The following is a 14,014-nucleotide window of genomic DNA, read 5'->3' on the forward strand; positions in this document are numbered from 1 at the left end:
CACTCCTAGAAAGATCTCCCTGCTAGGAGATCCCAACATAATCCCTATACAGATATCCCAACATTATTCCTGTATAGAACCCCTTAACAAGATCCCCAGATCAATCCTATAAAGACCCACACATCCTTCCTGTAGAGATCCCATGTGAAAGGATCCCCCATTATTCTCATAGAGATCCTCACATTGTAAGTCTCTAATATTAGAATGATAGGTGATCTTTGTACAGTGTACCTTTATATCAATGATGTGCAATCTGTATAGCAAGGACGTGGGATCTCTTTCTAGGGATCTGTATAGCAATGACGTGGGATCTCTTTCTAGGGATCTGTATAGCAATGACGTGGGATCTCTTTCTAGGGATCTGTATAGCAATGACGTGGGATCTCTTTCTAATGATCTGTATAGCAATGATGTGGGATCTCTTTCTAATGCTCTGTATAGCAATGACGTGGGATCTCTTTCTAGGGATCTGTATAGCAATGACGTGGGATCTCTTTCTAGGGATCTGTATAGCAATGACGTGGGATCTCTTTCTAGGGGATTTGTACTGGAATGATAGGAAGATCTCTTTCTAGGGGATCTGTATAGGAATGGTGTGGGATCTTTTTCTAGGGCAGTGGTTCTAAACTCCTGTCCTCAGGACCCACTAACAGGCCAGGTTTGCAAGATAACTGAAATTGATCACAGGTGATATCATTGGCTGCTCAGTGATCGCATCTCCCCAAGGTAATACTTAAAATCTGGCCTGTTAGTGGGTCCTAAGGACAGGAGTTGAGAACCAGTGGTCTCGGGGGGCTTGTACTGGAATGATGTGGGATCTTTTTTAGGGATCTGCATAGCAATGATAAAGAGGATCTCTTTCTAGGAGATCTGTATAACAATGACGTGGGATCTCTTTCAAGGGATCTGTATAACAATGACGTGGGATCTCTTTCAAGGGATCTGTATAACAATGACGTGGGATCTCTTTCAAGGGATCTGTATAACAATGACGTGGGATCTCTTTCAAGGGATCTGTATAACAATGACGTGGGATCTCTTTCAAGGGATCTGTATAGCAATGACGTGGGATCTCTTTCAAGGGATCTGTATAGCAATGACGTGGGATCTCTTTCAAGGCATCTGTATAGCAATGACGTGGGATCTCTTTCTAGGGATCTGTATAGCAATGACGTGGGATCTCTATAGAAATTATGTGGGATCTCTTTCTAGGGGTTTTGTACTGGAATGATAGGAAGATCTCTTTCTAGGGGATCTGTATAGGAATGGTGTGGGATCTCTTTCTAGGGATCTGTATAGCAATGTCATGGGATCTCTTTCTAGGGATCTGTATAGAAATTATGTGGGATCTCTTTCTAGGGCAGTGGTTCTCAACTCCTGTCCTCAGGACCCACTAACAGGCCAGGTTTGCAAGATAACTGAATCTCATCACAGGTGATATCATTGGCTGCTCAGTGATCGCATCTCCCCAAGGTAATACTTAAAATCTGGCCTGTTAGTGGGTCCTGAGGACAGGAGTTGAGAACCAGTGGTCTCGGGGGGCTTGTACAGGAATGATGTGGGATCTTTTTTTAGGGATCTGCATAGCAATGATAGAGGGGATCTATTTCTAGGGGGATCTGTATGGGAATGATAGGTGGGGTCTCTTTCTAGGGGATCTGTATGGGAATGATTGGGGGATCTCTTTCTAGGGGATCTGTATGGGAATGATAGGGGGATCTATTTCTAGGGGATCTGTATGGGAATGATAGGGGGATCTCTTTCTAGGGGATCTGTATGGGAATGATAGGGGGATCTCTTTCTAGAGGATCTGTACAGGAATGATAGGGGGAATCTCTTTCTAGAGGATCTGTACAGGAATGATAGGGGGAATCTCTTTCTAGGGGGATCTGTATAGGAATGATAGAGTGGATCTCTTTATAGGAGATCTGTACAGGAATGATAGAGTGGATCTCTTTAGGAATGATAGGGGGATCCATTTCTAGGGGATCTGTATAGGAATGATAGGAGGATCTGTATAGGAATGATAGGGGGATCTCTTTCTAGGGGGATCTGTACAGGAATGTAAGGGGGAGAATCTCTTTCTAGGGGGATCTGTATAAGAATGATAGAGGGGGTCTCTTTCCAGGGGATCTGTACAGGAATGATGGGGGATCTCATTCTAGGGGGATCTGTATAGGAATGATAGAGTGGATCTCTTTAGGAATGATAGGGGGATCCATTTCTAGGGGATCTGTATAGGAATGATAGGAGGATCTGTATAGGAATGATAGGAGGATCTCTTTCTAGGGGGATCTGTATAGGAATGATAGAAGGGGGATCTCTTTCTAGGGGGATCTGTATAGGAATGATAGAAGGGGGATCTGTATAGGAATGATAGAAGGGGGATCTCTTTCTAGGGGGATCTGTATAGGAATGATAGAAGGGGGATCTCTTTCTAGGGGGATCTGTATAGGAATGATAGAAGGGGGATCTGTATAGGAATGATAGAAGGGGGATCTCTTTCTAGGGGGATCTGTATAGGAATGATAGAAGGGGGATCTCTTTCTAGGGGGATCTGTAAAGGAATGATAGGGGGGTCTCTTTCTTGGATACTTAGGGATATCCTATAACGAGATCCCAGATCATTGCAATAGGGATTCCCCACCAAAGAGATCCCAACATTATTCCTATACAGACCCCCCAGCATAGAGATCTCCGCATCATTCCTATAGGGATCCCTCTGTACACAGACCCCCCATCCCTCCTGTAGAGACCCCCCCCCCCCCACCGCACAGGAATGGGGTGTCCCCACACACACACAGGGATAGGGTGTCCCCCCGCACAGGGAAGGGGTGTCCCCCGCACACACAGAAATGGGGTGTCCCCCCCACACAGAGGTCCGCAGTCCGGGGCCCCGGAGAAGTTCTTACTTGTGAGCTGTCAGTGGTTGTCATCCATCCGAGCGGAGTGTCCCCCGTCCTCTCCCCGGGTACCGGGGCTCCTCATCCCTCCTGCAGCCCCAGGAACATCCGTACCATGTGGGGGGGCGAGGTGTCGGGGTCCCGGCGGGGGGTGTGTGTCCGATCCCCGGGATCACAGCGGCTGCTGCAGGCCAATTCACACCCAGCCTGTCCTCCGTACACCGGAGCGGAGACCGCCCCCCGCCTTCCGATTGGAGGCTTCTACACTACATGTCAGTCCATGAATGGTAATGACTCCGCCCAGAGTCCCGCCCCTCTCTGCATCACATATCAGTGCCGCCCGGTCCGTGCGCAGGACGTCCTTCCCTCTCCCGGGACGGACATCCCAAACCTATCTACCGCTGTCCATACATCTCATACCCAACCCATACAATACAATACTGTCCATGTATCACATGTCATGATTTTTAGTACCCTATTAGGCGAACCTCATTATACCGCCCCATTGGCTCCGCCCCTAACTCCACCCCATTTGTCCTGGCCATGTGACCTACCTGCCCCTTACACTGACCTACCTGCCCCTTACACTGACCTACCTGACTCCTATACTGACCTACCTGACCACTGCACTGACCTACCTGACTCCTATACTGACCTACCTGACTCCTATACTGACCTACCTGCCCCTTACACTGACCTCCTACCTGACTCCTATACTGACCTACCTGACCACTGCACTGACCTACCTGACTCCTATACTGACCACTACACTGACCTCCTAACTGACTCCTATACTGACCTACCTGACCACTGCAGTGACCTACCTGACTCCTATACTGACCTACCTGACTCCTATACTGACCTACCTGACCACTGCACTGACCTACCTGACCACAGCACTGACCTACCTGACCACTGCACTGACCTACCTGACTCCTATACTGACCTACCTGACCACAGCACTGACCTACCTGACCACAGCACTGACCTACCTGACTCCTATACTGACCTACCTGTCCACAGCACTGACCTACCTGACTCCTATACTGACCTACCTGTCCACAGCACTGACCTACCTGACCACAGCAGTGACCTACCTGACTCCTATACTGACCTACCTGACCACTGCACTGACCTCCTACCTGACTCCTATACTGACCTACCTGACTCCTATACTGACCTACCTGACCACTGCACTGACCTACCTGACTCCTATACTGACCTACCTGACTCCTATACTGAGCTACCTGACCACTGCACTGACCTACCTGACTCCTATACTGACCTACCTGACTCCTATACTGACCTACCTGACCACTGCACTGACCTACCTGACTCCTATACTGACCTACCTGACTCCTATACTGAGCTACCTGACCACTGCACTGACCTACCTGACTCCTATACTGACCTACCTGACTCCTATACTGACCTACCTGACTCCTATACTGACCTACCTGACCACTGCACTGACCAGTGGTGGCTGGTGCTCAAAATTCTTGGGGGGCGCAAACGTAAAAAAAAAATTGCAGCCTCACTGTGCCATCAATTGTCACCACTGTGCCATGCCATCAAACTAGGGCTGCAACTATCGATTATTTTCATAATTGATTAGTTGGCCGATTATTGTTTTTCGATTAATCAGATAATAGCCTTAAAAAAAAATATTGGCATTTAAAAAAAAAATTATAATCCGTTCCAGGAGAATGCTCGTAATCCAAAGTACTCGCATGTCAAATCGAGTTTCCCTATTGAAGTCAATGGAAACGAAAATAGTTTGTTCTGCATTGACTTTAATGAGATGCAATACCGAAAGCGGCCACAGGACAGGCCGAATAGGCCCGAGGACACTTAGGCTCGTTTCCTGCGCCCCCGTACCTCAGGCCAAACGAGGTACTGCAGGCCTATTTAGCTTGAATTCTGCTTGTCTTGTGAGTCAACACTCGCAAACCGAGTCAGAATTAAAAAAAAAGGTTGCTCGCAACTCAAAACGCTCTCAAACCAAGTTACTCTTAAACCAAGGTTCCACTGTATTCTATTCTATTTTATTCCATCCCAGAGCAGGAGGTCGTGGGCCACATCAGAGGGCTCCGCGGGCCACTGGTTGGGCACACCTGCCCTACACTGACCTACCAGATTCCTAAGGTCAGTGTTCTTCACTCACTAGGGCTCTGCTCTGCATGCATCCGACGACCCTGCCAGTGCCAGGAACAAACCCTGCCTCTGTGCCTCTAGGCTCCATCTGTCACCAGCCCCGGAGCACCCACTAATCCGTCTCGATCAGGCAATAGTACACAATGCCACTGTACAGGACAGACCGGGAGGGAGAGCGGGCTCTACGAATTGTGGTGACACGTCATATTAATAATCTTATACTCTGATCAAATCTCATAATAATAATCTCATAATAATAATCTAATAATCTCATAATCCGATCAAATCTCATAATAATAATCTCATAATCCGATCAAATCTCATAATAATAATCTCATAATCCGATCAAATCTTATAATAATAATCTCATACTCTGATCAAATCTCATAATAATAATTTCATAATCTGATCAAATCTCATAATAATAATAATAATAATCTAATAATCTCATAATAATATCTCATACTCTGATTAAATCTCATAATAATCTAATAATCTGATCAAATCTCATAATAATAATCTCATACTCTGATCAAATCTCATAATAATAATCTAATAATCTGATCAAATCTCATAATAATAATAATCGAATAATCTCATAATCCGATCAAATCTCATGATAATAATCTCATAATCTGATCAAATCTCATAATAATAATCTCATAATCTGATAAAATCTCATAATAATAATAATAATAATAATCTAATAATCTCATAATAATAATCTCATAATCTGATCAAATCTCATAATAATAATCTCATAATCTGATAAAATCTCATAATAATAATAATAATAATAATAATCTAATAATCTCATAATAATAATCTAATAATCTCATAATAATAATCTAATAATCTCATAATCTGATCAAATCTCATAATAATAATAATCTCATAATCTCATAATAATAATCTCATAATCCGATCAAATCTCATAATAATAATCTCATAATAATAATCTAATAATCTCATAATAATAATCTAATAATCTCATAATAATAATCTCATAATCTGATCAAATCTCATAATAATAATAATAATCTAATAATCTCATAATAATAATCTAATAATCTCATAATAATAATCTCATAATCCGATCAAATCTAATAATCTCATAATAATAATCTAATAATCTCATAATAATAATCTCATAATCCGATCAAATTTCATAATAATAATCTCATAATCTGATCAAATCTCATAATAATAATCTAATAATCTCATAATCTGATCAAATCTCATAATAATAATCTAATAATCTCATAAAAATAATAATCTCATAATCCGATCAAATCTCATAATAATAATCTCATAATCCGATCAAATTTAATAATAATAATAATCTCATAATAATAATCTGATAATATCATAATAATTATCTAATAATCTCATAATAATAATCTCATAATAATAATCGAATAATCTCATAATCCGATCAAATCTCATAATAATAATAATAATAATCTAATAATCTCATAATAATAATCTAATAATCTCATAATAATAATCTCATAATCCGATCAAATCTCATAATAATAATCTCATAATCTGATCGCATCTCATAATAATAATAATTTCATAACCTGAATTATGAATAAAGTATCTCAGTGCTGCCAATTGAGTAAAATGATTGATAATGCTCTGCCCTGGTCGATAGATTTGTATAATCTAATCTCAATCAATCGGAAGGGAAGTTCTAACAATTCGATTGTTTGCAGATTCATTGTTCCACATTGATCGGATAAAGAAATTGAAGTGTGTGTGCCCACCATTAGGATTCAATCACCCAGAGGAAGATGTCGGGCCCCGTGTGTTGGGTAAAGTGACCCCTCCATACTAAAACAGTAGTGTATGGCGGAGGTGGAAGCCCCCCTTAAGGTGATCTATACAATCTGATTGTACATCCTCCTTTAGGGGTGGCCTCAGCTTTCTAGGGCAAGGGTCTGCCTGATTGGATACAATAGATTAGGAGCGGTAGAAGCCAAAACAGGTTGTACAATCAGATTGTATAGTGTATGGCCAGCCACGGTTATTTGACCCCCACCAATCAGAGGACAATGATTGTACAACCTGATCATAAAGGCCAGCCTCATCCACCATATAAAAAAAGATCCGATTTTTATATGAATTTGATTGGATTTGTAGCAGGGAGAGTGTGGCAGTGTTTTCCTGTGTGATTGAAGGACGGATGTACAGGAAGGAGAATTCAATATGGCGGAGCAAAGATCAATGACAAGAAGAAGCAAAGTACTGTAACCATAGCAACTAGATTCCAGGTCACTATATAGATGGGTTATATCGATATAAAGGCACTTACCTCATTCAAGAACTTTATATTATTCTGCTACCAAAATGTGGACGAGCCCCCTCCCCCATGATTACCAAAAGGCCAGAGCAGGCACCGGCCTAGGCACCCCCATACGCAGCTCAACCACTTGCCTACTGGGCACCTTTATCGCCCAGAGGCGATTCGGTTCGCATGTGTTGCGCTGAATGAATGAATGAATGAAAACTTATATAGCGCAGCACATGCAAACTTAATCGCCTCTGGGCACTATATAAGTTTCTCACTCACTCACTCACTCTTCCTGCCCAGGCCAATTTACAGCTTTCGGCGCTGTCGCAATTTGAATGAAAATTGCGCGGTCATGCTACACTGTACCCATATGACATTGTTATTGTTATTTTTTTCTAAACATACAAAAAAAGACCGAAAACATTTTTTTTTTCATAGTTTGTTATAATATTTTGAAAACTTATTTCTCCTTCACTGATGTGCGCTGATGAGGAGGCACTGGTGGGCACTGATGAGGTGGCACTGATGAGGAGGCACCGGTGGGTACTGATAGGCAGCACTGAAGGGCACTGAGAGGTGACACTGATGAGAAGGCACTGATTGGCAGCACTGGTGGGCACTGATAGGCACTAGTATGCAGCACTGATGGGCACTGACAAGTGACACTGATGAGGAGGTACTGGTAGGTGGCACTGCTGGGCACTGGTTGGCAACATTGGTGGGCCCTGATTGGCAGCACTGGTGGGCACTGATAGGCACTAGTATGCAGCACTGATGGGCACTGACAAGTGACACTGATGAGGAGGTACTGGTAGGTGGCACTGCTGGGCACTGGTTGGCAACATTGGTGGGCCCGATTGGCAGCACTGGTGGGCACTGTTTACACTGCACTGACAATCAGGACACTAACACAAGCCGATTACCGGCTCTCTTCTTCATTTCTCACGCTGTGTACATCCTGTGCTCAGGTGTCATTGGCAGTATGACACCGCGTCGTATCTTTATTTGTAATTCACAAAAAAAGATACGACGGATTTTGGCTAAGATCCGACAGGCGTACGGCTTCGTACGCCTTCGGATCCTAGGTGTAATTTTCCAGCGGCCGCTGGGTGGAGTTCGCGCCGTTTTCCAGCGTCGGGTATGCAAATTAGCTGATTACGGCGATCCACGAAGTTACGCGCGTTCGTCGCAATCTCTTACGTCGTCACTAGTCGGTTTTTCCCGTCGCAAACTTAGGCCTGCTTTTTCATGGCTTATATTTAGAACAGCCATGTTAAAGTATGGCTGTCATTCCCGCATCGAATTTCAATATTTTTTTTTGCGTAAGACGTCCGAGAATACGAAACGACGTAACGCACGTCGTCGTTCAAAAAATACGTCAGGGCGCCGTAATTTCGCGCAAAGCACGTTGGGAAATTTCCTAACGGAGCATGTGCAGAACGTTCGGCGCGGGAACGCGCCAAATTTAAATGGTACACACCCCATTTGAATTAGGCAGGCTTGCGCCGGACGGCTTTACGTTACACCGCCGTAAGTTTACACGCAAGTGCTTGGTGAATCAGGCACTTGCGCTGAAAACTTGCGGCGGTGTAACCTAAAGACGATACGTTACGCCGCCGCAAAGGTATGTGAATCTGGCCCTAATTTTTTTTTTAAAAAGCGTCCATTTTGAAAATAAATAAATATTTTTTTACTTTTTGCTATAATAAATATCCCAAAAAAATTTAAAAAAACCACATTTCTTCATCAGTTTAGGCCAATATGAATTCTTCTATATATTTTTGGTAACAAAAAAAAAGTAAATAAAAAAAAATCACAATAAGCGTATATTGATTGGTTTGCACAAAAGTTATAGCGCCTACAAAATAGGGGATAGTTTTAGGGCATTTTTATTATTTTACCCATGTGCAGGTCTAAGAGAAATATTCCTATTTATTCCCCCCCCCCCCAAACCACATGAGCGTTTAACCCTCTGCTTGGGTAAACAGTTAAGTCACAAGGCGACTTTTTCCAGTAAATAAACAGGAAGCAGACAGGAAGGTTGCCTCATCGGAGATTGCTGAAGACCGCGTATGTCGCAAAAGTATGTATGAAAAATGGTGGGACTTGTCACCAGAACACGTTTCCTCTTTGTAAGATTTCTCCCCACTTCTGTCACAAATTAGGATCTATGGGCCAGATTCACATAGAATTGCCCTGGCGCAGCGTATCAGAGATACGCTACGCCGTATCTTACCGTATCTTACCTGGCTTACCTGAATCCAGGAAGATTTTGCGCCGTAAGTTACGGCGGCGTAGTGTATTTCTCAACGCGCATTTCAAATTGGGCGGGTAGGGGGCGTGATTCATTTAAATGAAGCGCGTCCCCGCGCCGATTGAAATGCGCATGCTCCGTTTTGAAATTTCCCGCCGTGCTTTGCGCGAAATGACGTCGCACCAACGTCATTTTCTTAACTTAGACGTGAGTTACGTCCTTTCCTATTCACGGACGACTTACGCTAAAAAAAAAAAAAATTTGACGCAGGAACGACGGCCATACTTTAACATAGCGGGCCAGATTCACAAAGAGATACGACGGTGTATCTACAGATACACTATCGTATCTCTGACTTACACTGGTCCTATCTATGCGCCTGATTCATAGAATCAGATACGCATAGATAGGGCTAAGATCTGACAGTGTTACACTGTCGGATCTTTTTTTCAATTTAAAAATGGCGCCGGGGGCGTTCCCGCTGATTTACGACAAATAATATGTAAATCAGCGAGATACGCAAATTCACGAACGTACGCGGACCCGTCGCAGTGTTCTTACGTCGTTTCCGTAGCGGTTTTCCCGTCGTATACTTACCCCTGTTTTTAGCAGGCGCAGCCAATGTTAAGTATAGCCGGCGTTCCCGCGTCGAATTTGAATTTTCCAACGTCGTTTGCGTACGCCAATTCACGAACACGCGCGTCGCAAGTCCCGCTCACGTCGAAACCACTGACGTCCTAGTGACGTCAGTGGGAGCAATGCACACCGGGAAATTCCCCGGACGGCGCATGCGCATTTAAATCGGCGCGGGAACGTGCCTGATTTAAATAGTACACTCCCCTAGCCGCAGAATTTGAATTCCGCCGGGGGATTTAGGATCCGCCGTCACAAGTTTGGAGGTAAGTGGTTTGTGAATTAGCCACTTGCCTCCTAAACTTGCGGGAGCGGATCTTAATTCACGTAGATCGAGCGGATCTATAGATCCGCTGAGCTACGTGAATCTGGCCCAGCAAGTCTATCTATACGCCACGAAATAGCAGCTTTAACTACCGTATTTATTGGCGTATACCGCACACTTTTTTGCCCTACAAATCAGGGCAAAATCGTGGGTGCGCGATATACGCCGATACCCGCTTTCCCGCGCAGAGTTTGAATACTGCGTTGACATATACTGAGCGCAGTACACTCGTGTATAGTCGGGCAGTCTCGGCTCCTCTCGCGCTGACGTCCTGGACGTACAGGATGTCAGCGCGAGAGTAGCCGAGCCTGCCCGACAATACACGAGTGTACTGCGCTCTGTATATGTCGGCGCAGTATTCAAACCCGGCGCGGGAAACAAGCGGGGAGGACGCCGCAGAAGGACGCCGGACCCGAAGAAGAGGACACCCGAAGCCACAGACGGACGCCGGACCCGACGAGGCCGCCGATGGACGCCGCGGAAGACACCGAAACTGTAAGTACAAAAAAACTTTTTTCCACAGGAATTCGGGGCAACTTTAGGGGTGCGCGATATACGCGGGAGCGCGCTATACCCCAATAAATACGGTATTCGCCGGGAAAAGCCGACTAGCGACGACGTAAGAGAATGCGACGGCCGCGCGTACCTTCGTGGATCGACGGAAAAAGCTAATTAGCATACCCGACGCAGAAAACTACGCGAACTCCACCCAGCGGGCGCCAAAGTATTGCACCTACGATCCGAAGCCGTACGCCTGTCGGATCAAAGCCAGAAGCCGTCGTATCTTGGTTTGAGGATTCAAACTAAAGATACGACGCGGCAAATTTGAAAGTACGCCGGTGTATCAGTAGATACGCCGGCGTACTTCTTCTGTGAATCTGGCCCCATATTGGGGACGAATCCTCTCAACGGGGTATGCAGGCAGCAATAAAAACTTGACAGGGGTTAAAACACCTCACCACTATCCAAAAACCCCCAAAAAATGATTTTGCCGACCACGCTATGGCCATATGACGGCTTCTTGTGACCGTGCCTGCTGCGGGGCACGGGCGGCGCGGTCTGCGATTTCCTTGTCCTCTGGACACTGCGATCACAGATTGAGGTACAAAGCAAATCAGCAGCATTTTACCACTTCATCAGTAAACAGAAGTCGGATATTGGCACTGACAGCGTGAGGAGAGGAGAAGAGAGCCGATAACCGGATTGTGTAAAAAGGGACATGTACACTGATAATCAGTGCAGTCCCAACAGTGCTGCCGATCAGTGCCCACCAGAGCTGCCAAAAAGTGCCCATCGGTTCCCTACTTATCAGTAGTGCCCATCAATGCCACCTATCAACGCTGCCTATCCATGCAGCCTCATCCGTGTCTATTAGTTCAGCCTACCAGTGCCCATCAGTGCAGCCTATCAGTGCCCATCAGTACTGCTTTATCAGTGCCCATCAGTACGGCTTTATCAGTGCCCATCAGTGCAGCCTATCTGTACCCATCAATACCCATCGGTGTTCCCTTATCAATGTCCATCAGTGCAGCCTATCAGTACATACCTCCCAACTTTTTGAGATGGGAATGAGGGACACCTATCAGTAAAAAGTATGCAGGCATAGGACACGCCCCTTGCCACGCCCCCTTAAAGGAGAATTGTACAAAAAACCAAGTTTGGTTAAACCCACAAGTCCTTTTTTTACCACTGTGATTTCTTTATATTGGCTTTGGTAATTTACAAATGCAGCAATTTAGAAATCAGATGAAAGGTTTAGCACTGGGAAACAAGCTTTGATAGATAAAAAGTGCATTTTATATATATCTATATAGATCAGACCAAAATGAGGGACAAATGAGAAGAAATGAGGGACAGAGGGACATTGCTCCAAATCAGGGACAGTCCCTCGAAATCAGGGACAGTTGGGAGCTATGACAGTACCCATCAATGCCCATCAGTGCTGCCTTATCAATGCCCACCAGTGCAGCCTATCAGTGCCCATCAATGCCCATCAGTGCTGCCTTATCAGTGCAGCCTACCAGTGCCCATCAATGCTGCCTCATCAGTGCAGCCTCATCAGCGCATATCAGTGAAGGAGAAAAATTACGTTTGCCAAAATGTATAACAAACTATGAAGATTTTTTTTTTCTTTTTTCGGTATTTATTTATTTATTAAGGCCGCTTTCACACTGAGGCGTCGGTGGCGATAAAGCGCCGCCATTTTTGGTGGAGCTTTACGGTGGAGGAGCGGTATACACACCGCTCCAAAGATGCTGCGAGCAGGACTTTTCTTACCGTCTTGCTAGCGTTGTGTCATGCTTGTGTCTTAGAATAAGAGGGAGCTGAAGCCTCCATTAATCTACATGTAATATCCTGCCACATAATGTTTAGCTGGCTAGGGGGTATGAAGGAGGAGGGAGGGAGTGGGCTGTCATTTATCACCGTGTATACACCCACATGTGTATAGTCACATGGGCTGCTCAGATGTGATAGGGAGGAAATGTTCAGCATAGAAACTGATTTTTTTCCCCACATTTTATCATGTTACCACCAAAAACATAATTGTTTGTTATTGGGATTTTATGTGATAGACCAAAACGGCACATAATTGTGAAGTGGAAGGAAAATTATGAATTGTTTTCATTTTTTTTTTACAAATCAAATTTTGAAAAGTGTGGTGTGCGTTTGTATTCAGCCCCCTTTACTTTGATACCCCTAACTAAAATCTAGCGGAACCAATTGCCTTCAAAAGTCACCTAAATAGCAATTAGAGTCCACCTGTGTGTAATTCAATCTCAGTATACATACAGCTGTTCTGTGAAGCCCTCAGAAGTTTGTTAGAGAACCTTACTGAACCATAGCATCATGAAGGCCAAGGAACACACCAGACAGGTCAGGGATAAAGTTGTGGAGAAGTATAAAGCAGGGTTCGGTTATAAAAAAATATCCCAAGCTTTAAACATCTCGCTGAGTTCTGTTCAATCCATCATCTGAAAATGGAAAGAGTATGGCACAACTACAAACCTACCAAGACATGGCTGTCCACCTAAACTGACCGGGCCGGGCAAGGAGAGCATTCATCAGAGAAGCAGCCAAGAGGCCCATGGTAACTCTGGAGGAGCTGCAAAGATCCACAGCTCAGGTGGGAGAATCTGTGCACAGGACAACTATTAGTCGTGCTCTCCACAAATCTGACCTTTATGGAAGAGTGACAAGAAGAAAGACATAAGAAGTCCCGTTTGCAGTTTGTTAGAAGCCATGTGGGGGACACAGCCAAAAAGGAAGAAGGTGCTCTGGTCAGATGAGACCAAAATGTAACTTTTTGGCCTAAAAGCAAAACGTTATGTGTGGTGGAAAACCAACACTGCACATCACCCTGAACACACCATCCCCCACTGTGAAACATGGTGGGGGCAGCATCCTGTTGTGGGGATTTTTTATTCAGCAGGGATAGGAAAGCTGGTCAG

At 44.5% G+C, this 14,014-nt stretch overlaps 1 protein-coding gene across 1 annotated transcript in view; it reads right to left on the reverse strand.

The window, feature by feature from the left end:
* PTPRE (protein tyrosine phosphatase receptor type E) overlaps nt 1–3,154 on the reverse strand; it is a 327,572-nt gene extending 324,418 nt beyond the window's left edge. Inside the window, exon 1 of the mRNA XM_040361419.1 lies at nt 2,913–3,154. Coding sequence (XP_040217353.1) covers nt 2,913–2,936 — 24 coding nt within the window. The 5' untranslated portion in view covers nt 2,937–3,154. The remainder of the gene's footprint in view (nt 1–2,912) is intronic.
* Nucleotides 3,155–14,014: the final 10,860 nt, after the last annotated feature.

This window comes from Rana temporaria, chromosome 8, assembly GCF_905171775.1.
Source record: "Rana temporaria chromosome 8, aRanTem1.1, whole genome shotgun sequence".
Lineage (NCBI taxonomy): Eukaryota > Metazoa > Chordata > Amphibia > Anura > Ranidae > Rana > Rana temporaria.